We start from the raw sequence: 13,538 nt of genomic DNA, 5'->3' as shown, positions 1-13,538 counted from the left end.
GTAGAAACAGCACAGCCTGAAGGTTTGAGAGAATTCAAATTTGCCTAAACTATTTTAATTTATTGTGTACTGTAATTGTTATTTTGGTTTTTTATTTTTTTAACATGAAAGCTAGGGTTGCATGTTGTTATTTGGAGTTGTGGGCTAGTTTTGTACCATGGAGATATTACTGTAATTTTTATTGTAATTATAATTACAACAAATGTAATAAATGGTGCATACAAATGTAATAAATAGATAATACTTTTATTGAAATAATTTTTTTAAAGGCCAAAGGAGACGAAAATGGGTCCATGGAATTACCTTAATTTTCAAGCAAGTTTTGAACTCCTCCCCAAAAATATGTATCTCAAGACAAAAATAAATTGATAAGCACAGGAGATTTGTCAGCACAGCTATAAGCTTTGGAGTAGAAATAGTTATGCTAATAAGTATCTTGATTCTGGATAATGCTAGTAACAGAATAGCCTCAAATTGCATAAAAAGATCAAAATGTATATCTAGAAATGAGCATTGGTACCCTTGGACTGACACAGGGTGAATGCCCTGAAATGTGCCTTTTCCATGTACATGAAGATGTGACACGGGTACATGAAACAACAGAGCCTGAACATTTGGAGGAATTCAGACTGGCCTAAGCTACTGTTTCAGGCATGTTCTTCTTAAGGTGACACTGCAGCCTAATGGATGAGAATTATTTGACATATGCAATGGAATTAATATCTAACAGATGGGCCAAAGAGCTTAAGTAAGGTTTATTATTATATGGTAGAGCTATCAGGAAAAATGGCACAGCTATGTTCCCTCTGTGGCATCCTTAAATAAACTCCTAAAACTCACTATGAGATCCAGATGGGCGAAATACAGAATCCTGTTAGGGATGGACTTTTTTAACCACATGCAGTTGTTGGACTTCGAAACAGGGAGGGAAGGAATTGCTTATAGAGCTGTGGTCAGAGAAGAGGGAATAGCTCTTGGACTTTCTTGTCTCATTTGGAAACGATTCAGCCTAAATAAGGCAATCAAAGCTTTTTTGATATCTTAAGCAGAAAGATCCCCCACAGTGTCAAGATTCTTCTGTTAAAGTTAATTCCATCTTTACCCCTAAATCTAATCACATACGTCTCTTCTGGTTATTTCAAAGACAGTTGCAAATCTGTCTGGCATTCATTTGCCATCAAAACAGATTATTTTGCTTGCCTGAAAAAGTATTACTTGCATGCTCTGCAGCTCTGCTTTTCATTATAACCATCATGATCTCAAAAGACCAAACAGGATTAAAAACCATAAAATTGCGTCATCATTTTGAAAACAAAAACACATCAACATTTTCAAAACATAACATCTTTAAATCAGGATTTCATTCTTGGTATTCTAACTCTTAGTCTTCAATACACTTCATAAAAAGCATGTTCAAGATTCTGAACAAAGGTTTTTGTATGTAGGCATTACCCTAGTCTACTGAACATATTCTCTGCGCCCATCATTTTGTTCTATGCTCTTTCAGGAAAAAATAAAAAATAAAGATCATAATCCACAAAGACCTTATTCCAGAAAAGATTCCTTGCTTTAATAAGAACATTCAAAATGAATTGATTTGTCTATTAAAGATTTTAAGGTAACAAAAATTAAAACTAGGGAAAAATTGATGTTTAATTGTGATAACACTAAAATTTATTTGAAACAGAATGAATGAATTTGTTCTAAACTGTTTCTGAATATTTATTTGTAACAGTAAGGTATTACCATTTTTAAAATAATCCAAAGGTTCTTTTCATTGCAGTAATGATAAAGGAGGTATCTGTAACGCTCTAGGAGTAAATTATTTTTGTTTTCTGCTATAATTGCCTTAAGTAACAATCATCTGCAGGTTTTAACAACATAGTCACTAAATTAATTAACCTTTGCTATAAATCCTAGCAACTCCAGCAAAGGCTGGTATCTCCTCCACTCAGTTCCTTGATAATTTTGCAACAGTGAATAGCTGTTATTCCTTTAAAAAAAAAAAAGTCATTTGCAGTAATTTGTTCTTGGAGAAGGCGAATTCCACTGTCTCTGTAAACGGCCATGCAGAATGAAAAATGTGCTAGTTAGAACTAAAAAAAAAATAGAAATGATCAGTTCTAAGTTAGAACTATATAAAATGTATTTATGAATATGCAAAGTATGATAGACAGACAATGCAACAATTCCAAACACTTGGCTCCGCAGGGCAAATAACCATGTGATTGGCATGTTCAAATGAACAGTGTATAACTGGAGTGGGAAGAAAATTACACAAAATTGTGCCTCCTCTGAATGATTTTTTTCAAAAAAATATATATTGTGATTTCTCATGACAGAGGCAGCAGCCCAAAACTCAGTGACCTGTCGCTTTGGAATGTTTGGAAGCCAATGTTTTAAACACCTGAATAGCAGTTATTTATAAAGATAAATCAGCTGTAGTATGTCAGTGCTGTCTCCAATTTCTGGAAGCATCAAAATGATTAAACCTTCAATTCAATAATTCCTCCTACGAATGGGGGGGGGGGGAGGTAGTAACAGAAAGTTGCATGAAATAAAATGGTGCCTAAACAAGGATAGCACTGCATGTCCTGGTTGCAATTAATGCTGGCAACATTTACTTTTGTTTAAAAGAATTTATTTATTGATATAATCATTTGCTGTTGAGTATAAGCTTCACAAATTGTTCGAGTTTGATCTTGGTAACTCATTAGGAAGATCTGGAATTACTACTAGATTTAACTTAATGCAAGACTGTTAGCAAAACCTTTTGTACTTTTAAGTACAAATGCCTCAAAATACTAGAGAAATCCACTAGCCCATCAGCTGCATATTTTCTGAAAGGATTTAAAGGGAAGCAAGTGAAATTAGAGAGACATAATTTATTTAAGAGAGAAAAAGAGAAAGAAAAATTGCTCAAATAAGAAAATCTTTAAATAATGAAAAAATAGGTGATGGAATATCTCAAGACTTGCTGTTGAACCCTTAGCTTCAGTCTCTGACTGTGACCTCTCCTCTTCTATCTTGTTGTGATATCTTATTCCCTTTTTTTCTCTCAACTTCAAATTTCTGTAACTCTCCCAGAGTCTCATAATTTCTTAAGTAATTGTTTTAAGGATAAAAAGAATCGCAACTCTAGGAATTCTGCAGGAGAAACTACTTCCTATTTAATTCCTGGAAGCCCGTCCCCCTTTATTATCTGTATAGCCTTACTTACTTATTACTATTTCTTTGGTCTAATTTCTATTTGTGAAATCTTAAGATATTTTTTTATTTGCTGGGAAAAAAAGAAGTTCTATGATCTACTTTAATCATTTCTGCCAAATAGATGAATGATTATCCTCTCCAACACAATTAGCATCTTTACATGTATATAATTGAGAAACATGATCAACTATTTGAATAGACCCACAGAAACATTTACAATCACATACATCTAATTAATTCATTATAGCTCATATGAAACACAAGAGTAATTATTTTCCAGTGTGCATTCCATTCATTTTGTAATTTCTTGAATCCTAGTAAATGTAACTTCAATGTCAATTTTTTTTAAAAAAAAGGTAGTGAGAACATACAAATTGTTCAAAGTCATTAATCATATCTAGATCATATTAATTTAAGCATTATTAGGTTCTTTAGCTATCTAGCTTTTTTTGCATATTTTTATTTTATTGCAATGTGAACTGAAAGTTTACCTTTTAAGTATATAGAATAGATTTAGCCTTTTAAATTGAAAGCTGATTACCTTGAGATTTATGTAATCCTGAGAGCTAAACAACTCTGATCCAGGCACAGTTGATTGCAGTGTTGCTTACTGAACTCTCCCTGTTTTACCTAAATCAACGTATGGCAATGCTCTATGGCTATTACTTTTCTTTTTCCTCAGGAAGGAAGTTGCTATCTCCAGAAACATACTACATAAATGTAGCTAATACATAACCTGGTTATGGAATCCCTTGACTTGGGATCCCACCAAAGTTGAATCTGGACTCAGATTCCTACAAATACCTTCTACCTATTTCAATGATACATTGAAATAGTTCTCTATTATGGGTGCCTGTTCCATTTTTCCCATAAAATAGTGTTGGTATTAAGCACATGGTCTAGAATTTAATAGAATCACCTTCTCCCATCTAATCTCTAGAGATTCACATCTGGAAAAATATGTAATACAGGAGCTTCATAATCAAAGCTCATCTCTTTCACGCACACAATTACTACCTTTCTCTAAAAGAAAATTTCAGAGGATTTCAAATGCGAAAATGGTCAGGAGGAGCAAAGGACAGCAAAGAACATCAAGAAGCTCTCTACCTCATTGATACAATTAGCAACACTCACGGCTGCTTTGAAATAAAGAAAACGTGTCAAGGCATCTGGTTAATCATCTTCCATATTATATTTAGTTTGTCACTGGGGGAAAGATGCATTTGATGGGCTGCGCAAAGCATTTAAAAGAGGTGAATCACAAAAATGTGTATGTGTGAATGAGGCACCTTTTTAAAGCAGTAAGGCAGCCTCTTCCTTTGTACGGCACACAAAAGTTGTTCCCAGTTATCTGTGTGTGCACATATATACACAGGAAACAATTCTGCTGGAATGGCTGGCAAAGCAGATGCAATGGCAGCAGTGAAGTGTGGTTTCTGCACCATCACCAATGTCACAGTATAATGTGGCCTTCAGAAAGACTTAGTCCTGTGTTTATTAAAGTGTCACTCTAACTCTTGTCGAAACCACTACATGCTGAACAATTCAGAAGTTTGTTTAGCTCTACTGTATGAGAGCTCTGCGTCCCCTGGACTTGGCCAAGTGTGTCAGACATTTCCATGCCACATTCTTCTCAGGGTTTTAACCGAATCACCTATCACGGTGTCAATCAATTCCCCAAATGCTGTCAGGACACAGTTAATCTATGGGCTGTGCTATTTTAATACCTTCCTTCTGCTGCTGCAGACTTTAATAGTCCAGTAAGCTTAAAGTCTACTAGGTGATGGTATACCAATCACAACAGAATTATAAATGTTTTTCCATACATTATTCCACCCATCACAGTAAATCAGATCAATGGCAAGTACTAATAAACAAGAGGGGCAAAACTTTCACACTAAGTAGCTTTCTTATGATTCTTACAGATGCTTTATATTAAATCACTCCAGTATTTTGTTAAAAATTCACACTCGTAAATACAAAATTCCTGTATATTCTTTCTCAGACAGCATAACCAACTACCCAAAAAGTAAATATTACTATAAGCTGCTACTGTAATATTAGCAGAAGACCCATTTGGAAAGATTAATCAAGACTAAACATTCTATTAAATAATAACATTTTATTTTAATTGAAAAGAAACTGATATGGTCAAATGGTACACCCTACTTTGGAAAGATTCTGCAAAGGAAGTACAATGTTGCTCTTGTTTCCAGAGGAGTACCTTGCTATTATACTTTTTGCTTTGCAACCAAGATGAATCTCATGAAATCTGAAAATCTAACAAACTGTCATGTAAGCTTTTGTGTACCACAGTCCACAGGAGTATAGAAAAAGTACATACTTGATAAAGCCTAAAATGTTGTCATATTTTAAACTGCATCAACAGAAGTATGCTTTACAACTCAAATGAAGTAATCATTCCACTTCAGTTTGTGATGGTCAGATTCCCTACTTACAATGTCCCTGACAAAGTTCACTGTTATTTCTGGAGACTTCTGGGTGAGGAATAGCAAGCTAGCACATCTCCGAACAAGTGGAGATGATGTTGTGGCCATGGCTGAAGGACCAGCAAGTAGACTGGTCCCATAGAACTTCTTCAGATAAGGAGAGAATAGGAGATCACCCACATGCTCCAGATGGCTGCTCCTCATGGGAGACTGCAGGACAGCAGTTTCCCATGGGTCTGAGTGCTAGGAGACAAGGAGAAGCCATCATGATCTCAATCGCAGTGGAGCCTTTTTAAGAACACTGGGTTTGCTAACCTCACTTTCTAGATCACTTTTCGAAACTACCTATTTAACTACCTTAACACTACTAGAGATCTTCAAAACGACATGTTTGCAAAGCCACCTGGTGAGTTTACCTTGATTCCAGAATAAAAGAAAAATTAACTATAAGCTTAAGAATTTAAGGAACTTGAAATAAATGGGAAAAAGCTATATAAGACTTTAATTCAAGAAAGTTATAAATGAATTAAGAGACCAGACGGATTTGGAATATTAGGTCTTTTGCTATAAGGTTTTGGACATAATTATATAAATAAATAGCACCTTTGTGGGAACTAAAATTGTTTAGGGTACCTTAAGTCATATCAGAAATGTGAGACTTTATGATCTCAGAAATTGGACACTAGAATGGACTAAAGATCCCAGGCATAAAAGGAAAAAAATAAAAAAGAGAGATGGGCTTTGTCAGCATTGGGACAAAATGACAGAAAATGGTATGACATTTGAAATACCCCAGGAGGTATTTGAAGAATGGAGACAGAAACTAGCAGCTACAATATCAGCAATGATGTCTGCTTCTATGGATAGAGTATTTCCAAAAGATGTTAAAGAAGAAATGTCAGATGTGAAAGTGAATATCTTGGAAGCTCTACAGGATAAATTGCTGAAACAAACCTCATCTGATGCAGAAATATTAGAATATAAAGAAATTGTTGAAATACTGGAAAATAAATTGTGGATTATAAAACAGAGATGACAGTTAAAGTGGAAATACAAATGATAAGCCAAAAAAAATGACCTGGATAATGACTCCTTACTGGATTTACAAAAGAGGTTTGCTAAAGCCTTGAAGAAGCCTTTAAGATGGGGAAAAGAAAAATTGCAGAGAGATCAAATCCTACGACAATATCTGAATGAATTAAAAATCAGAAGTAAAAGGAAGGGATATAATGTTGGTTTGTTTGATCAAGGTTAAAATAAGGCATGTTTCTATAAAACTCTGGGAGCCCTTTATGGTCCTTTTGCTGACACCAGGACTGGAATGTTAATGATTTATGGATTTGCCTATGGATAAGGGATGGGTTATGGGAAGAAGAGATACTTGCATGTAACCTTATAGGGGATGAAGAATCACTAGGTTTTTTTGTACTTGTGATGAAGATCGGAAGTCACTTCTTTAAATATTTCTTTTCTCTTTTTCTCATTTTTTTCCTCTTTCTTTTTTCATTTTTTCCCTTTTCTTGCACTTTCTATTCTCTCTTTATTTTTCTTTCTGAGTTTAGTTTGTTTGTTTTTTTTAAATTCAATAAAAAGTATTTTTTAAAAAAAAAAACTAGATGTTTGCAGCCCATACATGGTGGCCTAGCACAATTTAAGGCCCAGGGCCATATGCAACTCCCAGAACCTTCCAAAAGTTGGATATGATTAAATACATGAAGAGTAATTATATTAACTGTATTTAATTAAATTTTAATTAAATGTAAGCGAAATTTTCTTTTCCACGCACTTTCTACTTTTCACTAAGTAATACTTCCCATTTCATAACATTTCTTTCTATCGTGGGCAAAATCCTTACTATAGTTTAAAAGCTTCAATTCCCATGAGCTTCAGTTTAAAGACTCCTATCAAGTTTGCCTGGCTTTGACCAAACACATGTTCACCAGTTTTTCTGAAGTACATCTCATCTCATACCAGCAGTCCATTATCTAGATAATTCAGGCCATGGCCCCCATAATCTGTATCTCTGTCAATGCTATTTACCTAGCTAGCCTTCCATACTCAATATTCTTTTTTTTTCTTTCTACTCTTCTTTCACATCAGAAAACTCTTCTTTTTTTAGTTTCTTCCTAGATCTTCAAAGTCCAGGGTGATATGATTCTACTTCCTGTTTTCCATAGCTCATTTTTCCCTTCCCTTCCAGTGTCCCTAGCCATTAGCCACTATTTAAGTATTTGACTTTTTTTTGATATATTGGAGATTGTTGCTTATATTTTCTTAAATTGTTTCATCTGATTTTTAAATTAATCTTTTAATTTTTTTTCTTATAAACCATATTCCAAATATCTAAACTTGCCTTGCTGTGTGATGTATTGTATGTAAGGGGGCTATCCCTGCTTGAATTTAGTTAAACTTGTACTATGAATATATACAGTTAGTTTTGTCATCACTGCATACTCTCTGATTTTGCATTGTTGGCAGGGCTTCCCTTTTTCAATGTTATGCCAATGGGTTATTTATTATATTTCTATCCTGCTAAAGGGATAATTGTCAGTGGACTTGATATATCCGGGAAGCTGTTCTTTCATAACCCTCATCAGTGTTCTTAGCGGTTAACACCCTTCACAAGCTGGTGGATCTGGTTAACATAGATTTGCTTCACATCCTCATAGTTTCAGTTCTCTTTGTCTACTTGCAGCTGTATCCTCTCTGCCCTTCAGGTCCCACCATCCTTATTTCTCAGTTTTTCTTTTTATTTCCCTGAAGGCTCAGACTCTTCTTCTGAGAGGTCCTGAAAGTTGAATCTGAGTCCTACACTGCATAATATCTTCTCTGTCTCTTGCTTCTTGTTCTCACTCCCACCCATTGGATAGTTCCCTTTGTTTGAGTTTCCACTTTGGGGAGAGTTGCTTTCTCTGTTAGCTCCTGTTGTAGCACCTTCTTTGATCTGATCAATGTTCAGCCTCTCTTCTCTGCTGAAGTGTGGCCACTTAATGCTCTAATCCTCTGATTTTTTTCTTCAAAGTCCACAACTTTTAACCTGCTGCAAATACATGCCCAGTTGTTTTCAGGCAGGAATAAACATGGCCCAAGTGCTGCAGGTCAGGACTCTAAAGTCCTGTCTGTTCATCCTCATTATTTTTGAAGGTACTGTCAGTAATAAGCTTTGATTTCTTTTTGTTTCCTGCTGAGGCTCTTAGCTTACAAGTATAGTATTGATTTAGAGGTACCTTCTTCCCCTTCAACTCCACTGCCAAACTCCTGTTTGTTCCCCCTATTTATTCACTCATTATTGCCCAACCCAACACATTCATTATATGTTTTCCTGATCTATGTGGTACATGATCCTGTTTAAATAAACCTAAGTCTTATAAATACATACAGACTTAGGCTCATATATACACACAACAATTAATGATAATAAAACATCCTATATCTCTATTTCTTACCTCACAGGCAAAGTTCTGTCTCCTTTCCTTCTGTCCATTTCTCTCTGGGGAACGGGATACCAACGAAAATTAAGTTTCCAATTAAATCCTCCATAAGTCATGTCTGATCCAGCCATATATTCAAATGTGTCATCACTGATTACATCGATAATTGGGCATACAACAATTTTCCTATAAAACAAAAATAAATATGCAAACATACTTTCCTGGCAAGGAAATCTGTCTGGTCCAAATACACACATCCAGAGAGGTCAAGTTGTATTCTCAGAATCCCTTTCGGAATTCATTAGCAACTTGATTAAATAAATAAAATCAAAATCTGCTGAGTAGAAGAGAAGAAAGCATGAAGGGAGGACAACATGAGACTTTAGCTACAGCCTCCCTCTGCTCCCTTTCCTAAACATTGGGCAATTAACATTATATCTGAAGATGTATCCATGCAGCCTTGGCAACTGAAACTAGGGAAAGCTCCAGAGATTGCAGCATCCATTTGCATATATGAACTGTGACCAAGCTAGGAAATACAAACATCTGCTTCCACAAGCATTCTAGTGGATTACAGTTACTGTTTTAAACTCCAGACATATTATTCATGGCACATTAAGCATATCCATACCTAAACATATAAATATGCACAGCTTTCTTTGGGTCATGCTTCTTTTTTCCCCAAAGCACAGCACATGCTTTTCCCAAGCATAACCCAAATGGATATGCTCAACATACAAACTATTAACAAGTTGTAGATAGGAAATGGAGCAACATTCATCTTGTTTTTACTTATCCATTTTATAAGAAGCTGTTATTTGTTTTGATTTCAAAATCTAGCTAGATTGATGAAGACAAAAATGGCAATAGTTTTTCACTGTGCGAGGTCTATCAGCTAGAAAACAACCAGAAACATCTATTTCCAAGAAACCTAATGAGAAGGGAAAAAACAGTAAAGGAAATTGAGTATGTAGAATTCCAACTGCAAATATGGAAACAAAGATGACAGATTCATCTCACAATGCAATTAATGACTGGAACCACAGAAAAATAAACAACAAGAGGCTAGACAGCCATCTGTCAACATGATTTTATTTGACTGGCTCCACAGAACAGGGATTTGAATTCAATAATCTCATTGGCCTCTTCCAGTTCTGTGGCTCTATGAAATTATTGATACTTTAGTGGTATATCCAATGTTTATAGAAGTCTCTTTTCAAGTACATCACATATTGACTTTTCACTGCAGTTCTTGTGCTCTTTGGAAGGTAGCAGAACTAGGGCCAGGTTAAGATGTGCTCTACGTGGGGCTGCCCTTGAAGAATACCAATAAGCTTCAACTGGTCCAGAATGCAGCAGTGCCAGCAGTTATGGGTTTGTCTCACTATGCCCACCTTACCCCTTTGCTCCACGAGCTTCACTGGCTTTCAGGTGCAATTCAAGATGCTGGTTATTCGCTATAAAGCCCTACATGGCATGCGGCCAGGGTATTTGTGGGACCACCTTACTCCCATTGTTTCTGTCCATCCCATTCGCCTGGGTAGGAGGGGCATACTTCAGATCCCATCTACTAGGGATTTTCATTTAGCGGGTCCCAGGAAGCATGCCTTTTCCTTAGCTGTGCCTGCACCCAGGAACATCATACCACCAAGACTGGGCCAGCCCTGGCTCTGCTCACCTTTTGGAAAGCCTTGAAGACCTGGCTGTTTTCCTAGGCATGAGTCCAGGAGAGTAATTGAACCCACAGTATGGCTGAATGCTGTTTTGGGGAGCTACTTTGTGTTAGTTGGTTGAGAACTTTTTTTTAATGCATATATATTTATATTGTATTTTAATTCTTATATTATATATTATATTGTATTTTAATTCTTGTTAGCTGCCCAGAGCCACATTGATGAGATGGGAAGCCATATATATATGTATGTATGTATGTATGTATGTATGTATGTATGTATACACACACACACACATACACACACACACATACATACACATACACACACACACAAACTATGGAACCAACTTCCTCATAACGCTCTTGTATCTAATCAGGCAAAGTTTACTAGCAGCACTAAGAGTTGCTTCTCAGCATTTTAGCTAAGACCAAAAGTAGCAAGTGTAGAATCACTCCAACAGATTTTCTTAAAGATTTTAAGAACATAAAGAGAGCCATGATGGGTCAGAACACAGGTCTTCCTCTAGAATTCTGTTCCCACCATAATCAACTTGATGCGTGTAAGAAGTCACCAAGCAGGATGTGAGTACAACAGCACTCTCCCAGTTGTGTTCCAAAGCAAATGCCTCTGATACGGCGAGTCATATATAGATATGCTGCTACGGTATATTGCTAGAAGCTATCAATAATCTTATCCTGTGTGTGTGTTTTTTTTTAAATTCTCTTTGAAACCGCCCATATTTGTAGCCGATACCTTATACATATAAATTATGTGAAGACGTGCCTTCTTTTGTCTATCCTTGGATAACTGCAGGCTCTGTTATTTTGAAACTGTTAACTCTTAGGAGTATGATCTAGTTAGTGAAATCTTAATTAATGGAATGCACAGGCCTTATTCAAGTAAATCCACACATCTTTGTGTGTGAATAAAATAGCAGGCAACTGTGGGGGGGAGGAAGGGCCACCTGTTTCTTTTGAAGAGGTCATAAATATTTCCCATGTGAGATAACAGAAAATCTTCTGAGACTGTATTTGCTCTCTGCATTTTCTACAAATATTAATATTTATGTCATCTGGGAATATTTTTTTTAAAATCCTGATTATAATGGATGGCTGGGTTACAGAAAACAAATGTTTAGATATTATTATATTCTTACCTCACCTTCCCTGTGGAAACTGAAAGCAACACTCCCATAAACAATTCTTTGAGAAATCCTAACTTGCAAAATACTCCAGTGAACGAATCCAGATTTTCTTGGTCCAAATCCATATTATTAAAAACTACGTCACGCTGGCTGTCAGTGGGTCTTTTAACTAACCATCAGAGGAAAAATGGACCCATTAAGCAGGAGGGCACCGCTTTAAAACAATCAGTAAAATATGTGCACTTCCACCGCCAGACTAGAACCAAACAGAATATAGCATTCTTCTGACCTTTTATTGAAGCAAGACATTTCTGGGAGTTGGGATACAAACAGCAGGAAAAGAATAGTTAATAATAAACAGACGGCTGTCATAGTAACAGCACCAGTTCTTAATTCTCACCTGTCTTCTTTTATTCTTGCCAGCAGGGGCTCCAGCCAACCTGTGGTACATTCACAGTGGGCGTCCAAGAAAGTGATGACCTGACCTTTGGAAGCGGCAGCCCCTCTCAGCCGAGCTCGAATCAGTCCTGACCGCTGCTCCATCCTAATAATTTTTACTGGCACTTGCAAATTTCTTACATAATTCTCTAATGGGAGCTTCAGAAAATCTGCCAAATGCCATTAAGAAAGAAAATAGAATACACGGTTTGTTCAAGCTGAACTCCAAAGCAAAAAAACCCAACAGCATTAAGAAGGAATATAGAACGGAATAGAGCAGTTAAGGTGCTTCGCTGCCGACTGCTTTCCATAAGAAAAAGTCAAAAACGTCCAAAGTTTCTGAATGCAGAGAAGCAGAACAAAAAAGGGAGACACAAAAGGGAAAGAACAAGGAAAGAAAGGGAAAAATAGAAAAACAAGGCCACCGAACTCAACATAACATTCTTTATTTTACAGGGTCCTAAGAATAATCTATATATTATTGCATGAAAATAAAGCACAATTGGGCATAACGCATGTGTATGTTTAAAAATATATGTTGCACCTACACATACCAATACATTCACATTCTCATGTGGTTCATGGGCAGGCAGTCCATGTGGGTCCACAGAGCACGGAGGGATAATTTTATTGCCTACAAAATGTACTCACTTTAGCTGGTGGAGCAGAGGGAAGGCATTCTGCTTCCGGATTAGCAACAATTTTGAGCCCTCTAGAGCCTTTTTTCCTATCCCACCTAAAACAGCAGCTCCTACCACTCCTCCTGACTCTAACTTCTCTAGCAATATGAGAAGGAATTATTCTTCTAGGATTGCAAGACTTAGCACATAACAGGGAAAATGAAATAAATAGATTACTGTATGCTGAATTAAAGCTGCTATACTATTTGCATACAATTAAAAAAAAAAAAACTCCCAGCACATCTTTATGTCATGAGAGGACAATCCTAAAACATATTCCAGAGAGCGAGCCTCATTGAACTTAATGAGATTGCTGAATAAAGTGGTAGAGAATTATGCTATAAAGTACCCCTCTTGTTTTAAAAGTGAAACAATAAAAAGAACACGTTATTAAGCACATAATAAAAAGCAGCCCAACCTTAAGAGACAAAAAAGTAGCAGCAACACCATCATCATATTTTCAAATATTTTCTTAAAAATAATGTTTTCAACATACACCAAGAAGATTC

The 13,538-nt window shown here is 36.1% G+C and overlaps 1 protein-coding gene across 3 annotated transcripts in view; it reads right to left on the bottom strand.

Moving 5' to 3' along the window:
• Positions 1-13,538, bottom strand: part of GALNT13 (polypeptide N-acetylgalactosaminyltransferase 13) — a 187,306-nt gene that overhangs the window by 74,396 nt on the left and 99,372 nt on the right. For all 3 annotated transcript variants that reach the window (XM_025166288.2, XM_007427590.4, XM_088146568.1), the window contains 2 exons: positions 12,312-12,519; positions 9,107-9,277 (listed from right to left, as the gene is read on the bottom strand). In XM_025166288.2, the coding sequence (XP_025022056.1) occupies positions 9,107-9,277; positions 12,312-12,519 (379 nt within the window). The remainder of the gene's footprint in view (positions 1-9,106; positions 9,278-12,311; positions 12,520-13,538) is intronic.

Source organism: Python bivittatus, unplaced genomic scaffold (assembly GCF_059951505.1).
Source record: "Python bivittatus isolate LINGU-HERP-01145 unplaced genomic scaffold, Pbiv_v1 ctg000480_np1212, whole genome shotgun sequence".
NCBI classification, from domain to species: domain Eukaryota; kingdom Metazoa; phylum Chordata; class Lepidosauria; order Squamata; family Pythonidae; genus Python; species Python bivittatus.
This window is presented reverse-complemented; position numbering and strand designations above follow the sequence as displayed.